The sequence below is a fragment of the Anoplopoma fimbria genome, chromosome 16, assembly GCF_027596085.1.
Source record: "Anoplopoma fimbria isolate UVic2021 breed Golden Eagle Sablefish chromosome 16, Afim_UVic_2022, whole genome shotgun sequence".
Taxonomy (NCBI): domain Eukaryota; kingdom Metazoa; phylum Chordata; class Actinopteri; order Perciformes; family Anoplopomatidae; genus Anoplopoma; species Anoplopoma fimbria.
The window spans coordinates 6235916-6254633 of NC_072464.1; the positions used below are offsets into that span (position 1 = coordinate 6235916).

General features: G+C 40.9%; 3 protein-coding genes across 5 annotated transcripts; 2 read left to right on the forward strand and 1 right to left on the reverse strand.

The window, feature by feature from the left end:
* Positions 1–256: 256 nt before the first annotated feature.
* cxcr2 (chemokine (C-X-C motif) receptor 2) lies at positions 257–3809 on the forward strand. The gene is made up of 2 exons (XM_054615679.1): positions 257–369; positions 1064–3809. The coding sequence occupies exons 1-2, from the start codon at positions 257–259 to the stop codon at positions 2085–2087; spliced, it is 1137 nt and encodes a 378-aa protein (XP_054471654.1). The 3' UTR covers positions 2088–3809.
* A 3414-nt stretch (positions 3810–7223) lies between these two features.
* On the forward strand, positions 7224–12616 carry faima (Fas apoptotic inhibitory molecule a). 3 transcript variants are annotated; one of them, XM_054614710.1, is made up of 5 exons: positions 7224–7332; positions 8331–8462; positions 8547–8775; positions 10831–10880; positions 11074–12616. In XM_054614710.1, the coding sequence occupies exons 2-5, from the start codon at positions 8349–8351 to the stop codon at positions 11221–11223; spliced, it is 543 nt and encodes a 180-aa protein (XP_054470685.1). In that variant the 5' UTR covers positions 7224–7332; positions 8331–8348; the 3' UTR covers positions 11224–12616. The 3 variants fall into 3 exon arrangements, with proteins under 3 accessions (XP_054470685.1, XP_054470683.1, XP_054470684.1); XM_054614708.1 differs by lacking the exon at positions 7224–7332 and adding an exon at positions 8079–8182 and having other exon boundaries at positions 8328–8462; XM_054614709.1 differs by lacking the exon at positions 7224–7332 and adding an exon at positions 8079–8182.
* Positions 12617–12769: 153 nt separating this feature from the next.
* Positions 12770–18637, reverse strand: parp9 (poly(ADP-ribose) polymerase family member 9). The gene is given in 10 exon segments (XM_054614707.1): positions 12770–13626; positions 13812–13974; positions 14144–14625; positions 14866–14926; positions 15405–15508; positions 15511–15619; positions 15785–15796; positions 15960–16175; positions 16477–17349; positions 18548–18637. Coding segments are annotated over 9 exon segments (2286 nt in total). The 5' UTR covers positions 17335–17349; positions 18548–18637; the 3' UTR covers positions 12770–13345.
* Between the last annotated feature and the right edge of the window lie 81 nt (positions 18638–18718).

The window sequence follows — 18718 nt, forward strand, 5'->3', positions numbered from 1 at the left end:
GTTACATTATTAGCTTTGTTCTGCAGGTTCAACTAAAAAACATCCTGTCATACCCATCTGTGAGATCAAACATGAAGGTTTTGAAAGAAACGTTAGATAGATAATATCTATGGTTCACCTACTTCCCCTAAAGCGATTTCCTAAGAGCATCAACAATCCCTCCAGCAGCACACAAAAGACACAAGAACCTCCAGTGTCTAAGAAAAGACAACACTCCTTGCCAAATAGGGAACCTATGTGCAACAAGACTGCAGAGATGAAGCTACAACTTTTGATGGTTAATGTTTTGCAGTATTTGGTACTAACGAATCAAAAAGAAGAGGAAAAATGGGTAAACAATGGGACTTTCTCAATTTGTGTTATTCTCAGGTTGTATTTAGTGTGTTGAACTATCATGCAAATTCCAATTATTCATCCAAAATTTGCTGTAAATGTGAGCAAATGATTAAAGACCTATAAATAATGTTATTAAATTTGAAAGTTTGTTTTGCCTTTTACTTAAATTGTATGGCAAATATATGCTATTATGATACAGTGATGTGTAATTCTGGGATCTTAAATTATTATATTAAGCTAATTTCAATGAACAAATTCATGTTTGTTTGGATGTATAAGTGGTTTAGGAGGCCTTTTTTTTTTAACTAAGTTTGTCAAATTTTAAACTTATAAAACTGCATTAAGCGATTTCATACACCAGACAGCCAGGAAATTGTATATACATTTATACAGTATGCAGCGTTTATTCAGTTTCTTACTGATATTTAGATAAGAAGATACCATTTCATGTCTCTTGTCAAGGAAGTGAAGTGAGCATATTTCCCCAAATTGCAAACCATTCCTTGTATCGACAAGGAACCGCAACAGTGACCATTACTAAAATACTACTACTACTATTAATAATAATAATGATAATTCAGGAAAGTAGGGTAAGACTGCATTGCACAGGTCACCCTCCTTTGGTAACTGGTACTTCTTCTACTGCTGCTTGTTAACTGTATGACTTTGTTTTCATTCAGCTGCTGACAACAGATGGATTTAACCTGGAAGATTTCCTCAACTCCAGTAACAATTCTACATTTGTGTATGAGGATGAGCCGTATGCTCCTTGCAGTGTTGCGGTGCCTGGATTTAATAGCCTGGGCCTGATGATCACCTACATAGTCGTGTTCGTCCTCAGCCTGGTAGGCAACAGCGTGGTCGTCTATGTGGTTTGCTGCATGAAGAAAGGTAGAGGTAGCACAGATATCTACCTGATGCATCTGGCGGTGGCGGACCTTCTCTTCTGCCTGACCCTCCCGTTCTGGGCCGTCAATGCTAATTCCGGTTGGATCTTCGGCAACTTCCTGTGCAAACTCCTGTCTGGCTTTCAGGAGGCCTCGGTATACAGTGGTGTGTTCTTGTTGGCATGCATCAGTGTGGACCGCCACTTCGCCATCGTGAGAGCTACGCGTGTCCGGCCCTCCCAGCGCGTGTTGGTAAAAGTGGTGTGCGCTGTGGTGTGGCTGGTAGCCAGTATGCTGTCCTTACCTGTAGCTATTCAGAAGGAGAGCATGAGTGCCGAAGACCTGGGCCAGAACATTTGCTATGAAAACCTAACTGGCAAAAGCAGCGACCGCTGGCGCGTCACCTTGCGTGTTCTGCGCCACACAGTGGGCTTTTTCCTGCCACTGGTGGTGATGGCCTTCTGCTACGGCTGGATTGTGGTGACGCTGTGTCACGCGCGCAATCAACAAAAGCATAAGGCCATACGGGTCATCCTGGCGGTGGTGATAGCTTTCATTCTGTGCTGGCTGCCTTATAATATCACCATACTGATTGACACACTCATACGAGGCGAAACACTTGCGGAGACGTGTGAAACACGCTACATAGTGTCAGTGATGCTTGATGTGACCCAAGTGTTGGCCTTCATGCACTGTGCAGTGAATCCAGTGTTGTATGCCTTCATTGGCGAGAAGTTCCGTAACCAGCTGCTCTCAGCTCTTTACAGACACGGGCTCATCAGCAAGCGGCTCCTGGTGGCTTACAGGAAGGGCTCAGTCAGCAGTGTAGGGAGCATCCGATCTAGAAACACCTCGACCATGTAAATAAAATTAACAGCCACTAAAGACAAAAAAATCCACCTCTGAAGGTCACTAATTTACATGTTATATCTCGTTTGGTAATTGCGTACAAAAAAAAGTGTTAAAAATGTCAATTCGCTGTTTTACAGGGGTTTATGTACCAAAGCAGGCCGTGAGCAGTAACATTCTTTCACTTTAGAGTGGCTGGTAGATTTTGTTACCATTAGACCAAGCCAATGCTAGCTGTTTCCCCCTTCTTCCTGTCTTTATGCTAAGCTAATCTACCCTTGCTGTTAGCTGTAGCCTTACTGAATAATAAGAGCTTATAGTGGTTAACTTGAGGAGTGTTGGCTTCCCCAACAATGCCATTGGTATCAAATGTAACTGCCGTATGAGAGCAGCGCATAGTGGCGGCCATCAGCTGACCAGTAGGGCGCACGCACATGCACTAACATGCACTAAACACATGCATGACTGGCCCCTGTCCATGTCAACATAGCAAAGAGAAGCTTCGATTTCAACCCACACAGAGGAAGAGTGACTCCATTCTCTGTTCAGGTAGACATTACTCCACTATATCTTTACATAGCAAAGAGTTGTTTGCTGCAATAACAATGCTTTGAATCCTGTATATCACACCTTTAAAATTGGAAAGTCAGTGCAAAGCTTCAACTGCATGTCTGCTTAAGTAGCCTGTGTCAATCCAAATGCATACCCTTTAAAAAACATAATAATAAGCATAATAATTAATAATAATAATGATTATAATATAGTTACATATTTTCTGGCCTTGATGCCGAGTAATTTAACCTTGTTTAAGTTATAAATATTGGGTCCAATAACAGCCTCTAAAGTATAAATCAGTTGTCAAAGGCAGAAAACATGTCACGCCATCTAAGTAATTAGAGGGTGGGCCATACTTATTCAACTTTGGAAACTGTTACATTCAATGTACTTCCCTTGTGTTTTTGATTCTGAGACATTGGTGACATTTTATTACCTTTTCATTTGAACACTCTGAACTGTTTTTGTATTTTTGTCATCATCAGGTATCTTAATCTTTCAAACAGGAAGAGGTGGTTAAATCAGCTTTCTTTTTTCTCAAAAACAAGGTATCATCTGTCTCTTTGATGAATGCTTTTCGTTTTGTCTGTGCAAACTGCTGGTGCAGGAAAAATTTCATTGGATTTTTTTATAATCAATGCTGTAATCTCAAAATGCTGTATTTTTTCAAGGTCCAGTAACTTTTTTTCTTGCATACATAAGAAATGCTTTTTCACAATGTGTACTTTGATCATATGAATGTTTGTGCATGTGCAGGTAGAACATGTACATGGTGCACATATCTGCATATCTGTATCTGAGTGGGTGGCCCTCTGGCTAATCTAAAGATCAAGAAGTCTTTGTAAGAAATTGAGCAGGTGCCATGATTGCAAAACAAATTACATGGAAGGGATGTTCTCACATTGTCTATTCATAAGAACTATTATGGTATTATCTCAGCTGTTTCTGCAAAATTCATATATACTCTTCTTTCTAATAGTTCTAAAACTTAATTGTTCCAATAGTAACAATTCTTTTAAATGTTTGTCTGAAATGCAGTTTCTAAGATATATAACATGTATGTGTCGTGTACCTATATTCCCATTTATCTAGTATACAGTACATAGCTTTTATAAAAATGGCATGATGAAAAAAATAAGGAGTACTGGTGAAATGTGTACCTATACTTGGAATATAATAAATCCTTAAACACAAACCATGTGTGGTCTTTCTTCAATCAAGTTCAATCAAGACACTTAAATTCTTTAATTCTTCAAATAATCCTATCTATGTATTGCATCAGTCTCATTTGACTGAGGAGCAGGTCCTCTGCCGTGGAAAGAATATATACATTATAAGATTTTTGACTGTTCTCTTTAATGAATAAGCAAAACGTTGTAAGTTTAACACTGAAACTTTTGTTTTTAGACAGCAATTGTGGCAATTTGGTTGTTTCTGTTACTCTACCCAATGCTTTCTCATGCCGTCCATGCTCTGTTCATGTTCCTGTTGGGTTTGTGGTCTGGTGTTCTGCTGATAACTATAGTGACTTTCAAAATTTATACAAGGATTTACCATGTCACAACATGGCTTACAAGGCACGACAAATACAAGGTTACAAGGTTACAAGGCTAGACCGTCATTGTACAACGCAGGGTTGCGCAACAACATGCAGTTTGTATTAATATGCTAACAAACCATATTAATACAAACTGCATGTTGTTGCGCAACCCTGAGGAACTCCTGAACCCGACCAACACGTCCTCTGTGGAAGAGGCAGAGTCGGAAGACTCCTCTATATGCTTGGCAGAGGTCGTTGAGGTAGTTAAAAAGCTCTTCAGCGGCAAAGCGCCAGGAGTGGATGAGATTCGACCGGAGATGCTAAAGGCTCTGGACATTGTTGGGATGTCTTGGCTGACACGTCTCTTCACTGTCGCGTGGAAGTCGGGTACAGTGCCTGTGGAGTGGCAGACCGGGGTGGTGGTTCCCATTTTCAAAAAGGGGGACCGGAGAGTGTGCTCCAATTATAGGGGTATCACACTGCTCAGCCTCCCCGGGAAAGTTTACTCCAGGGTGCTGGAAAGGAGGCTCCGTCCGATTGTTGAACCTCGGATTCAGGAGGAGCAATGCGGATTCCGTCCTGGACGTGGAACAGCGGACCAACTCTTTACCCTTGCAGGTCTGTTGGAGGGGGCAAGGGAGTTTGCTCATCCAGTCTACATGTGTTTTGTGGACTTGGAGAAGACCTTCAACCGTGTCCCTCGGGGAGTCCTGTGGGGGGTACTGCGGGAATATGGGGTACCTGGTTCGTAACTACGAGCCATTCGGTCCTTGTATGATCAAAGTGAGAGCTGTGTCCGGATACTCGGCACAAAGTCGAGCTTGTTCCCAGTGCGTGTTGGCCTCCGCCAGGGCTGCCCATTGTCACCAATCCTGTTTGTGATTTTCATGGACAGGATTTCCAGCCGGGGGGAGGAGAGTTTCCGGTTTGGGGACCTCAGAATCACATCCCTGCTTTTTGCAGATGATGTGGTGCTGTTGGCTTCTTCAGAACGTGACCTTCAGCACGCACTGGGGCGGTTCACAGACAAAAGTGTGAAGCGGTCGGGATGAGAGTCAGTACCTCCAAGTCTGAGGCCATGGTTCTCTTCCGGAAAACAGTGGATTGCACCCTCTGGGTTGGGAGTGAGTCACTGCCCCAAGCGAGGGAGTTCAAGTATCTCGGGATCTTATTCACAAGTGAGGGTAAAATGGAGCGGGAGATGGACAGGCGGTTCGGTGCAGCGTCAGCAGTGATGCGGGCGTTGTACCGGACCGTTTTGGTGAAGAAGGAGCTGAGCCGCAAGGCAAAGCTCTCGATTTACCAGTCCATCCACGTTCCAACCCTCACCTATGGTCATGAGCTTTGGGTAGTGACCGAAAGAATGAGATCGCGAATACAAGCGGCCGTAATGAGCTTCCTTCGTAGGGTGGCTGGGCTCAGCCTTAGAGATAGGGTGAGGAGCTCAGACATCCGGAGGGAGCTCGGAGTAGAGCCGCTGCTCCTTCGCGTCGAAAGGGGCCAGCTGAGGTGGCTCGGGCATCTGATCAGGATGCCTCCTGGACCCCTCCCTTTAGAGGTTTTCCAGGCACGTCCAACTGGTAAGAGGCCCCGGGGTAGACCCAGAACACGCTGGAGAGATTATATATCTCGTCTGGCCTGGGAACGCCTCGGGGTTCCCCAGGAGGAGCTGGAAGTGTTGCTGGGGGAGAAGGACGTCTGGAGGACCCTCCTTAGCTTGCTGCCCCCGCGACCCGGCCCCGGATAAGCGGAATACAATGGATGGATGGATGGATGGATAACAAACCAAAAACAAGACACACATGAAAAGCAAAACTTAAAAACACAGAGAGAACCAAATAATCTAATTTATCTATTAAACAAAAAGGCAAAAAACACACAATGACCAAATCTGCGTAATCTACAGTCAGTGACTGTGAGTTGAAGGAATGATTAATGTGTTGAATAGCTGTTTTATGATGGGAACTTAATGGGAATACTTGATGACTGATCGCAAACGCCCTCTCAGAGAATGGCCAGGTGAACCAAGTTGCGACATGGCAGCACACGTCAGTATTATCTTATGAAGTTTAATTGTTGGAAAGAAGTGTATTCTTCCCAAGCAAAGTATTTTGTTTGTTCAAAGAAAAGTAAAAAGAGATGACCTCAAAAAAAATCACCAGTTCTGCTTTATATCTGACCAAAAAACAAGAAATAAATAGAGGAAGACAAGTAATGTATTTAGCAATGATTTCGGCCCATTTTTTTCTAGCGTGACAATTCATTTTCATTTCTACTATTTAAAATGGGCTTCTTTATGTTGCGCTCCATATATCAAGATGTACTACTTGTATCATTATTATGCCGTATTACTATTATTATCTCTTAATAATAATTGCAAAAATAATCTTCTGACGAAAAAACCATATAGGTTAATTATACTTTTTTTTAGCTAAGTTGTTTGGTACTAAAGTAAATCCTGTGTAACAGTGTTACAGTTTAAAATCACTTAACTCTCAACCCTCCAAGTACAATATAGTAAATAAGCCTACTCTTATTTTATAGGGTGAAGCCGGGCCCCTCTGCCAGAAGATGGAGCTGTTTTCCACCAAATGATTCAGTCATTGAATCATTACACTTGTTAGGGTGGCTACAGCTTATATTGTTTAATGGTTACTAGTAGATAGAGCTGGGTGACATCAGTTCATTTGCCACATAGCTCCGGATGCAACTTTGACTTATGAATAATTGGAAACACCTGCGAGGATGAGGGAGAAAAATGCACAGGGGCCTTTTTTGAAGTTTTGACATGTTGCAATAGGAAAAGTGTTAAATAAAGTGTCCAATCTATAAATAATTGCCCACCGTACATATTGTACCTCCTCTGAGAATCACAATCTCACTATAGCTGTTTTTTGAAAGTTGGTTACCCTGCAATGGAGCATATTTCACAACTGCTTTCCTCTTCTTGCCGCCACACACGCTTTTAAAACGGCCTATTCCCAGTGGGCGTGGCCAAGCCCGTACGTATGCGGACATCACGTTACCATAGTAACAGCATGGTCGCAGCTCGCCTGTTGACTGGAGCTCCGCAGTAACTAACTCGCCGAGAATAAACTGCGCTGTAGTGGCCCGACGATCGTTTGTTAAGCACTGAGCCAGAGCGCTCACTTCAGCAGCGTTAAGGTAATCCAGATGCATCCTGGAGGACGATATTCACTGACTAATGTCTAAGGTTATCCTCTTATGGAAAAGATTTACAGTACAATACTAGACTGACGCGGTAATGCTTCCGGTTTCTTTTCAAAATAAAAGCCCAGTTTAGTATTGCCAGCTACTTTTGTTTGACAGCGTCAACAGAAACACACGTACACGCTTTATATATATATATATATATATATATATATATATATATATATATATATATATATATATATATATATATATATACCTATGTATGATGTTTTCGAAACGAATCGTAGGTATACATCTGTAAATGTCGCACAATTCTTGCAAATGTACCTCAAAGCATTTTTTAAATAACAAATAACGTTAAAACAAGATTTCTGTGGTGCCCATTAAGTATTTAAGTCGTATGTATTGAAGAAAGTATTGCAACGTTTTAAGTTACATATATTGATATGAAAAGTGTACTTCCATGGGATTTCCACATCTATATATATATATATATATATATATATATATATATATATATATATATATATATATATGTTTTGAATACACTATTTTACTCTGTTGAATATTTGTCACGTGTACCCATGGTTTGCTAAGGTTTATATATATATATTTTGTCACTAAGTGGATGTTACTTTAAACCATATCTCTAAACGTAGTCACTTTTTTCATCCACTTCCTGCTCTAATTTTGAAAGGTAAAACCCAAACACCGGAAGTCGTGACGCAACAAACAACGATAACTTCACCAGCCTGGTCTTCAGCCATGTTTCTATGGCGAGGAAACTAACGCAAATGTCTTAATAGTATGCGCTCTAATAACCGCGACCTCGCGTAGGAAGGTGAGACTTCAAACCTGCACTGAAACGTATCTGGACCTTTTACGTCTTCGTTATTGGCTAAACTCACGTCAGCTCGTTAGGTAACGTTGTCATGCATTTGCCTTTGACGTTCAGCAGTGTGGTTGTTTCAATTGATCGTCCCCAGCAGGCTCTGTAGAAAGGCAGGATGTCCAATGACCTGGCCGGTGTGTGGGAGGTGGCGCTGAGTGATGGAGTCCACAGGATAGAGTTTGAACACGGCACGACCACCGGGAAGAGGGTCATCTACGTTGATGGAAAGGTATGGATCATTCAACTTAACCCAAAACCTGACACCATACCTTTTTTTATGATTGACGTGTTCTGATTTTTTTTTACTTCCCAGGAGATACTGAGACGGGACTGGATGTTCAAACTTGTGGGGAAGGAGACGTTCAATGTGGGCAAATCGGAGACCAAAGCAACCATCAACATCGACGCAGTCAGTGGGTTCGCCTATGAGTACACCTTGGAGATCAACGGGAAGAGCTTGAAGAAGTACATGGAGAACAGGTCGAAGGTCACCAGCACCTGGGTTCTCAACTTGGACGGCATCGATTGCAGGGTGGTCCTGGGTGAGCGTCTCTGAGTTTTTGTGTTTGTCACCTACTGTCCTCATCATGTCGTTTTCATGACGTTGGCTGTGAAATCCACTTTTTTAAGTGTCATTGGTGTCTGGGTTTATTTGTTTATTCGCATAATAAATCAGGTTGGATATTGGATTGCAGTTTAGCATAGTGTGATTTCTGCCCCGTCAACACAACCCACTGATATTATGCTGGAGCAGAGGTTAAGCTCTCCAACAGCTTTAAGCCCCACGCCATCTTCAGCCACCTCTGTCATCTGGGCAAGTTAATCCTTCTTATGATTACACTGCTTACAGGTGATCAGGCCGCCTGCCACCTGGAGCAAGTGCCACGCACAAAAACTACCGTACATTAACGTGCATACAATATATACAATACAAAAAAGTGAATAATTAACAGAAGCGGCAGATGTATGTGGATGGGATCCGTAGCAGCAGTATCTCGGAGGAGTCTTTGTGGCATCATGGTGAAGGTAAATCGTACAGTTAATGTAGATCACGCCATGCCTTTTGAGGCGTTAAAGTTTTCACACGTCTGTAACTCCAACTAACTGGTAGCTTTCATTATTATCAAGGGTTAAGCGTCCTCAAGAGGTAGTAGCTACCATTCATAATGAGGCTGACAAATTTCAAATCAACGTATCAGACATAATAAAAGGCACATTCGAACTTGAGAATCTGGAGAATAGTTCATGGGAAATGCATTTCAATTGGTCAAAAGCTGTACAATTTGGCTGTGAGAGAGCTGTGATGAAAATGTTTTTACTCTCATGTATGCATTATTGCAACTGCCACACACTTTTAGCAGCAGTAAATGATCACATGACAAACAGGGGGATGACCATCGTGACATTCGCTCTTTTGTGATCATTTATCCTCCTTCATCATGTGTTGTTGGTCAGTTACAACAGCACAAGTCTAGTGAGTATCTCCTCATGGAAGGATTTCAAAACCAGGCTCTGCAGTAGTTGTAGTATTTATCAGTGAAACACAAGGGAGGGTTTTTACCTGAAATCACGTTTAAGTGGTGCTATGATAGATTTTATTATAAAGCTGTGTCATTGTTCTATTTTTCGTACTTTATATTTATTATTTTACCAAACAAAGTTAGGATAAAATAAGAGGGGAAATTGCGGTGTTTCAGCAGCACAATGACCTATAAATAGAGTAAGTAAAAAAAATGATTAAATAGAGGTATATCAAGGAAAATCAGAACACAATTAAAAACAGAAAATAAACAAGAGCATATAAGTCAATATTACATAGTGGCTTAGTGATGTGATTAGTAGCAGCAAAGTTAGCAAGTTATAGTATACTGTATGTAAACAGAGTACACCATAATAATATATATTATGACTCAGTAATGATACTTGTTTGTCTGTTTTAATATTACATTTTAACATTTTATATAATGTTATAAAACAGTAAAGGACCTTCCTTATACAAAGAGAATTTTAATAAATACATGATATGGGGATATTGTAGTCATTGCCTAGTAACATATAAAGTTCAAAATATAAAGCCTACTACGACAGATATACACAATATAATATATACAATATAACTGTATTCATACATTCATACACAACTAAGGTTACAAACAGAGGTCCTTTTCAACGAAAAACAAGAAAATATTGATTGATGCTCATTTTCTTTCGTGTTTTCTTTCAGTGCCATTTAAATAAAATGTATTCGTACACGATTATGCATTTACCACTTTAAGTATTATTATGTTTTTCAAAAAAGGGTGAAGTATTCTGTGTAGATCAACTATTGGCAGGGGATCTATTTGTCCACAGATACAGATAAAAACCAGGGCATTGCTCTCTCGCTCATTGTTCTGGGACACCATAAGATGATCAGATAAACCCAAACATTCTCACACCGCTGCCTCACAGCCTTAGAAACAAACAACTCAAACATGGCTGTGCCGTAGCCGCTAAATAAAGTCGGACTGGTTCGGCAACTGTTAACTGGTAGTCACATCACATTCTGTTATTTCCCAACAGTTGGCATGATTCAGTGTTTGTTTGCTTCCTTTCAGAGAAAGACACAATGGATGTTTGGTGTAACGGACAAAACATTGAGACAGCAGTAAGTACAACGGGAGCTGGCACTGATGTGTGACACACCACTGAATTTAAGAATTCGTATGTTAAAACAGTTTTTGAATATAAAAAGTCAGAAACCACAACCCTTCTACAGATTCTGCAGATGTCAGAGCTGACCATGTGGAACTGAATTGCCTGTCTTTGTCCTCTCTCTTCTGTCTGATTTCCTCCCGCAGGGGGAGTTCGTGGACGACGGCACCGAAACGCACTTCTCACTCGGAGACCACAACTGCTGCGTGAAGGCCGTGAGCAGCGGGAAGAGGCGAGACGGCATCATCCACACGCTGCTGGTGGACGGCACGGAGATAGCTGAGTGCACGGAGTGACGGCGTGCACTTGAGTTCAGAATTTGTATGAGAGCCAGGTTCTGGTTGGTGCGTGCGTGTGTGACATGGTAGACGTGTAGAGTAGGAGTCATTTTAAGCTATTTGGAGTCGGGGACCAACTGCACAGAAATGTGAGCTCATATGTATCCATGGCAATGCTCTGGAGGGCATATTAACCAAAAAGGGTTGATCTGTCAGTTGAAGGCCGGACCTGCAGTCTGGGCGGTTCCAGAAAAGAGGGTGCAGCCATAACTTTCAGCCACAAAAAGGGATTTACTGTCTCAAAGAGCAACTACACTGAAAACCTTTTTTGAGTTGGAAGATGTTACTTTATATTGATATAATAGTGTCAGTAATATGATCAGCATTAGAGGCCAGATGTGCCATATTTATCGATCTCAGCCTGGCTCGGTTTGCCCCCGTGGTTGTCAACGTGAGCAGCTGGTATTCTCTTAGGAGACACGTCCTGCACCCGTTGTCGTGTTTTGTAGAAAAAACAACCACACACCTACAGGTTACCAGATATCAACAGGCTCTCACCGCTCTCCGTGCTCACTTTCTTGTATTTTCCAATATTAGGAGGATTGAATATGAGGAAACAATAATATTCCTCAAATGTAGCTCAGGAGTGATCTACGTTTAGTGCTGCGTTGACGTGTTACGAGGTCTTTGTGTGGCTGGGTCAGCTGGTAGAATGCAGTAGTATGAAGTCAGCTTTTAGCAGACTGCAAGGGTAACTCAATCATTCAGAAGTGGCAATATTGCCCGTCATAAATCATACACACAGCTGAAATAAATCCCTCTCTGATATTCAAACATACTCTGTCACACTCAAGAGATGTGTGGGACTCTGTTGTGCTGTCAAATTATAAATCTCTTTTTTTTTTTTTTTAAATGTTAAGGCCAGATTTTGTGGTCACACAGATTCCAAAACATTTTTATAAAATCGTGGTACAAATTGAATATTGAATGTTTTTCCAGTGTATTTCATATGCTCGTTCACATTCTGAGAGAGAGACGTTAACTTTGTATGGAGCACTGGTCTAACCAGTGAAAACAATTAAGTTATGAGCAATAGAAAAAATGGACGGTCAAAAGTTATCCGCTGATGACAGTGAGGTGCAGCTAAAAGCTCGAATAAAAGCTACTAAATGGATCTCAAATCAAAGATTTTTGTCTTTTTTTAAAGTTATTTCCTAGCTGGTCAAGGATGAACTTCAACACTCAATAGAACAATTGTGAATGTGTTATTAAGTATGTAAGGGACATCCCTTTATGTCTGTATTATGTCCTGTTTAAAAGCTTAATGTCAATTTGTGTATTTTATCTTGTTTACGGTGACGTGTACACGTTTGTAATATGTATTTAATTTGATTAAATCCACGTAGCTGATCAGGTATTGTCGTTGAGCTTCATGAACGGATCTTCAAATATAAATTCAGTTAACAATGCTGCAGTATTGAGTTTCCATATTCTCTGAAGTGCTTTTGTGACTTAAGTTAATCGTAATTTTACAAACAAAAAAACGATACAATCATTTTTTCATTGTTTAATATGAATCAGACACTCTTAACCTGCTGCCCCCAGGTGCTCCAAAAATACCATACAATCATTGTAGCCAAAGCTTTCCCCTGTTATATGAAGGGTTTATAAACTTACTCTAAACTAAAAAAAATCAGTTATATGTCAGTTAACAATCACTGGTACAATTTGTTGCTCTAATGTTATTTGCATATATCATGTGGTGCCTCTAAACAATTGCCTCAGCCAGTGTTGAAAGTAGGATATTGATGCCATAGGGGCATTTTTAAAGTAGAATCTTTGATATAGAAATGATTATGCTGCTATGTAAAATATGTTAATCACCCCCCAAAACAAACTTGTAAGGAAAAAATAAGAAACTCAAAGCTAATGACATGTGTTTCTTAAGCTAAATTTAAGCTTTTATTTAAGTTATGGTCTCCATTACCTATAGGATTTCAAGAATTAGCGCAAACAGCCAAAAAACTATATTAATAAAGCCCTTCAGCGTGATTTAGAAGAATCTAACTTCCTGTTGCTATTCTTACATTTGTAAATATTCCATACAACAGAACCTAGAGGAAACCGAAGGAATCACTCTTCAGTCCTTCTTACAGGTGATTATGTACCTGGGCAGAGCTTGGTATCCACTAAATATGACCGAGATATCAGGTCCGCTCACGCTGTCGTACATGATGTGTGGATCCGCCCCCACAGCAGGTGGCAGAATGAGACCTGCTCTACCACGGGTGGAGTTTCCTGTCAGCACCGCGGCCGTCACGAAGTACAGATACTCGTCTTGTTCATCCTTCTGCACCTTCCACAATTCCAAGGCAGTCCCCAATTTGGCAGCAAAGTAGATGCCCTCTCCATATGCTGTGTCTGTATAGAGAGGAACATATGAAAGAAAAATAGCTGCATTATTTCTTTGTCATTATCCCTTTTCTAATGTCAATGCTCTGTATCTGCAAGTTTGTCATTCTAATTTGACCACCTTAGAAATGATGACCAGAGGAAAGTAATTTGTCTGATCGCTATCAACGCTATCTGTAGAAGCGTTTTCATACCATCAGGTGGCGCGTACTCTGCATGGAATCCAATACGGCTGACCATCTCACAGAAGTGTGCAGGTATGCGCTGAATCATTTCTTGTGGAGGAATGTTGCAGCGTAGCTGTTTTTTCTTGAGGTCAAAAAGCGTCTGCAGTGCAGGGTTTTCCACTCTGTCCACCTAAAAAGCAGCGGTTAAAAATAAGTGACAAGTAGCTAATTGATCAACAGTTTTTGAAAGGACAAACACTCCTTCATTTGAGTGGGCAAACAAGGTGACATCAACCAAAGGACGAATCTTTAGTTTCCCCCAAAAAACATCAAGCATGTTGCATTTACACAAACTGTACCTTCAATATCCTCAGCCTCTCTTTTTTGAAGCGAGAGAATATATCCTTGATTTCTGGGCTTGTGAATTCAACCATCTTTCTTTCATAGGACAGATCCTTAGACAACGTGGCCTGAAGCATGGTGTACTCTTCCTCCAAGACAAACTCCCTCTGGATGCTGCAGAGTATGGCCTCCGCCTGCAACCCAGCAACTACGACGTCCTCAATAGACTCCCCTCTCACAAGCAAGCCTGCGCGACCGTTCTCGAAGAACTCCTCGATGGAAAGGCCCCCTTGGACCAGACGGGACAGCTGCAGATGTTCCTGCTCGCCGAAGTGCTGGATGAAGTTGTTGCAGATAAAGACAAGTCCGGGAGATCTGAAGAGAAGGCTGCTCAGCCACCGGTCAGCCTCGCGTGTTGCTTCCTCAGAGGGGCCGTGCAGGCTGATCTGTGGAGTGGGAGCTCTGCTGCCATGGAGGTCATCTCTCATCAAGTCCACTGCTGAAATTTAGTATCACTATTATTAATTCATAATACCAGAATGATATGCATTCCTACTTTGAACTTCTCCTACATTAGCTTTACTGGTTTCTGCAAAGAACGACAACTCCTAGCATGCAGACGTGTGTCGCTACAAGAACAATGCAAATTAGGTTGTTTCTTAAATCAAAACTAGTGTTCTGCAGCGCATCAAAGATCAACTTTGTCTACGTGAAATGACAAGTGAAATATTGTTGTTACCTTGTTGAAAGCTGGGATGGGATGCGCTTTTCCTGAGATGTTCCATTTGTTCTTTAAAAGCCTAAAAAGAGAAGGCCATTAATATACATGTGTGACAAATTACATTTGTCACACAAATGTAATTTGTTAATAAAGTAGAGCCTTGGCAACAGAACTTGCGTGACCGGACAAACTCAGTCAACATCTCTTAGCAGGTGAAGGGAGTGTCAAGTGTTTAACACCATGGTAAACCACATTCCACTTTAAGAGAGATTATATTGCATCTATCTGATTAGGATTATAGCGACCTCATACAAAGTGTCCCCTTTAAATCACTCATTAGTACACACATGTAACAATCCATTACTAATTCTCTCCATTTGTATTCCCCTGTCCCTGTTTTGTTGTTTAGCCTTTTGTTTTTTCTTCACAGCTGTTAAAGTCATCTTCCTGTTATGATTACTGTAAAGGAAACCTTTAATTTAGTCACCAGCTGTAGACAGACATGGCTAATACGTCAATAAGATTTTAACATCATGGAAGCATTTTTGCAAAACAACCTTAAATGTGTTGTCGTCCGAAGGAAATATGACGAAGTAAACGTCCATCTTCGCTGCGGCCTTTTGGGCGAAGTTGGACACTGCCTGCGACATGATTCGGCAGATTCCTTTTTACTGAACCCGAGGTGTCCGGTGCCGATGGCGGGGAAAGCAATTGACTTGTGCTTATTTGCAACTGCGATCCACAAGCAATCCAATACTGATTTGAAAAGAACCTGTAATGAATGAATCAGTGGATAGATAAATAAACAAATTCAAGCTCCTATTACAGTTCAACCCGACACTCCATATGAAGTAATATAACGGTGTGCATTTTAGGCTTTCAATTGAGCTGTTTTTCATAATACATCCGTGCTATGTGCGTATCTAATGCTACTTACAATGTGTGCTCTCTGTAACAAGAAAACAAATCCAAACAAATGAACTTCAACAAATGAATGATGTGACATTTTAAGTCTAATTTCATTCATTAACAGTTACGGATTTATCAGACTATGAACTTGCTATATAGTCACTTCACTTGAACCCTCAATAACAGTTAAACTCATACTGTACCTCACGTGCTGAGTCTCTTCCCTTTTCAGGGCAAAAGGTATGAAACACCTCTTTGCATTGCAGATTGTAGGCTTTTGTGACGATGACACGTTCCTTCGGAGTAGCCTTTCTAATTTCATGTTGCATTCCTTGACCAGCTCTGTCCAATAATGCTTTGGAGATTTGACCAACGCTCAAGTCTCGATCCCAAGATGTGGTGTTAACAATGACATCCGTCTGAGAGAAAAAATAGTTGGTGCATGAAAAGGCCGTTTGTGAATAGCAATATGAGCTTACTGACTTTCATTTTTTTTTTCATTAAATAGTATAGAAGCTTATACAACAGTAACAGCATGCAGTTAATGTTTTTCATGCTTATCCCACTATGGACCAGGTTAAGTGCAAGTTTGGGATGATAAGGGTGGTAAAAGCTTATTGGTAAACATTTATGAAAATATGAAAAATACATAAAACATTCACATTAAATGTATAAATTAAGCAAATAATCAGTTATTGAAGAAACATTACAGATTCGTACCAGCTGTTCCTCAATGTTACCCTTCATCAGTGTCAGGCAGACATTTCCAAGCTGGACAGAAGCTGCTGAGGTTTTGGCATCTCCGCCGCTTTTGCTGTTGCCTAATATCCGAAGGCAGGCAGTCTCCATTGCTCTGACTGTGGGATCGTCGTTGTTCACAAAGAGGATCTCTTTGGGGAGATGTCCTGGAGAGCGTCTTCTATCATAGTAGCGTTTCACAGTCACCACTATGGTGTTGGCGCACGGTGCCAGGGGGTAGTTGAAAATACCAGAGCTTATGGCAGGAATGGCAACAGACTGCAGGTTGCTTTTCTCAACTTCGTCTAGAATGCTCCTGATGACGTTCTCCAACAGCTGCTCAGCCCGAACAAATTCAGACTGAAAGGGATTTACTGATAGGTATGGGCCCACAGCATGAATAATCTTCTTGCATGACAAGGACCCAGGATCAAGGACAATTGCATTACCTGTCTTCAATGGACCGTTCTTTGCAATGTAATCATCACTCTGTTTCTGTATTTGTGGACCACCGGCATTGGACAAAGCTTGGGCGAGGCCACCATCATGCTGAAGACGTTCATTAGCAGCATTCACAACGGCATCTACCTTAAAATCGGCGAGATCAGCCTTCCACACAGACACCTGAACGCCACAAGGCAGGGAAGTAGTAAACCTTCTCTCTTTGACGAAAGTTGGTCTCTTCTGCTGGACAGCGTGCAGATCTCTATCAAAATCCACACCGTCGATGGTGGCCACGCATCCAAACTTGCTTTGGAGTACATCGCTCAGAGGAGGGCCACATCGTCTCACAATGTTGAGCGCAGTCCCATTAAGAGGAATATCTAGTTTACTGGTCATGGTTCTGAAACAGAGCTATGGAAAAAACCTTGTGTCAGTAAATCGTACAATGACATCAGTGTAACAAAACAAAAAAAGACTTTTTGTGACAAGAAACACTATTGAATGACAGACAGATGTTGAGTATATATAAAGAAAAATAGGACTGTGGCTTATGGCAGAGGGGGAAGGATTTTGAGTTTCTATAAAATAATTAAACAGTAACTGCAGGTGAGGCACAAAAAGGAAGTGGGATTGTCAATCAAACTGGAAAAACATCAGGGACTCAGTTTCATAGTCATTTGATTATGGTTAAATGTCTACACACTATTGGTCTCTCAATGCGATTACATCATTCATTCGTTGTTTTTTGTGTTTTTTTATGTTCATATATATAGTATATATATATATACTATATATATTTCTGTGTAAAAAATAGTTAACGTTTATCCTTTTTTATTCTTTGTTTATTCGTCTGTTTCTGTGTACCAGTGAGCGTGTGAAACCGGTTTATAGCTCGTATTTGACCGACATATAATCATTTTAACATTTAATACACAACTTCATTTCATACTGTTTGCAGTGTTATCAGCTCTGATAACACTGCAGACTGAATAAATAAATAAATGGAATAAATATCAAGAGCTTAACTAGCCTCCAGGGAACCCACGACACAACAGGTATAGGTGCAGTTTTCCTATCACTCCAGAAGAGGGCGACAGAGACCAGTAGCCGATTTACAATGATTATCCCTCTAAAAATAATAATCATTTACCTGTCACAAAAGGACACGAGCTGTATGTGTTCCGACAGACTATGTTCCTATATGCATTAGTATACTTCTTGGTACGTTAATTGCATAAAATAAGTCATGCTTTACTTCATTGTAAAATGTGAAATTTAGGAGATGCACAAAGAGAAATGAAACCATTAATTGAATACTATGTTTTCTAAGGTGTTACACCTTCAGCTGCCATTACGTTTATCTTGACTTGTAGACAAAATAGTTTAATAATAGTCTATACGTTAATTAAGCCGCCATTTTCCCCCTCTGCTCGGTTGTTATACAGTAAAACCAACGTGAGCTACCCGACGCACCGCGTTCCCGACACAACAACACTATGTTAGTGCTAGTTTTAGTTCCTCATAGTTTAAGTCTACCGTGTATTTGGAAAGTCAACACATGTAAAACGACTAAATAAAGTGTATTGTGCAGAGATATTATGCTACTCACCCAAGCGAGCTTGAAAAAGTACCGAGTAATTTAGAAAGTGAAACTGTGCGACAGGGTGCGGACTTCAGTCAAACCTGGTTTTAATGTGACATTTATTTCACCCGACCACTTCACAATAGCCTATCTGTGTCCTGTGTCTGGGTGCAGCTCATTCTGCGTCAAAGCTTCATG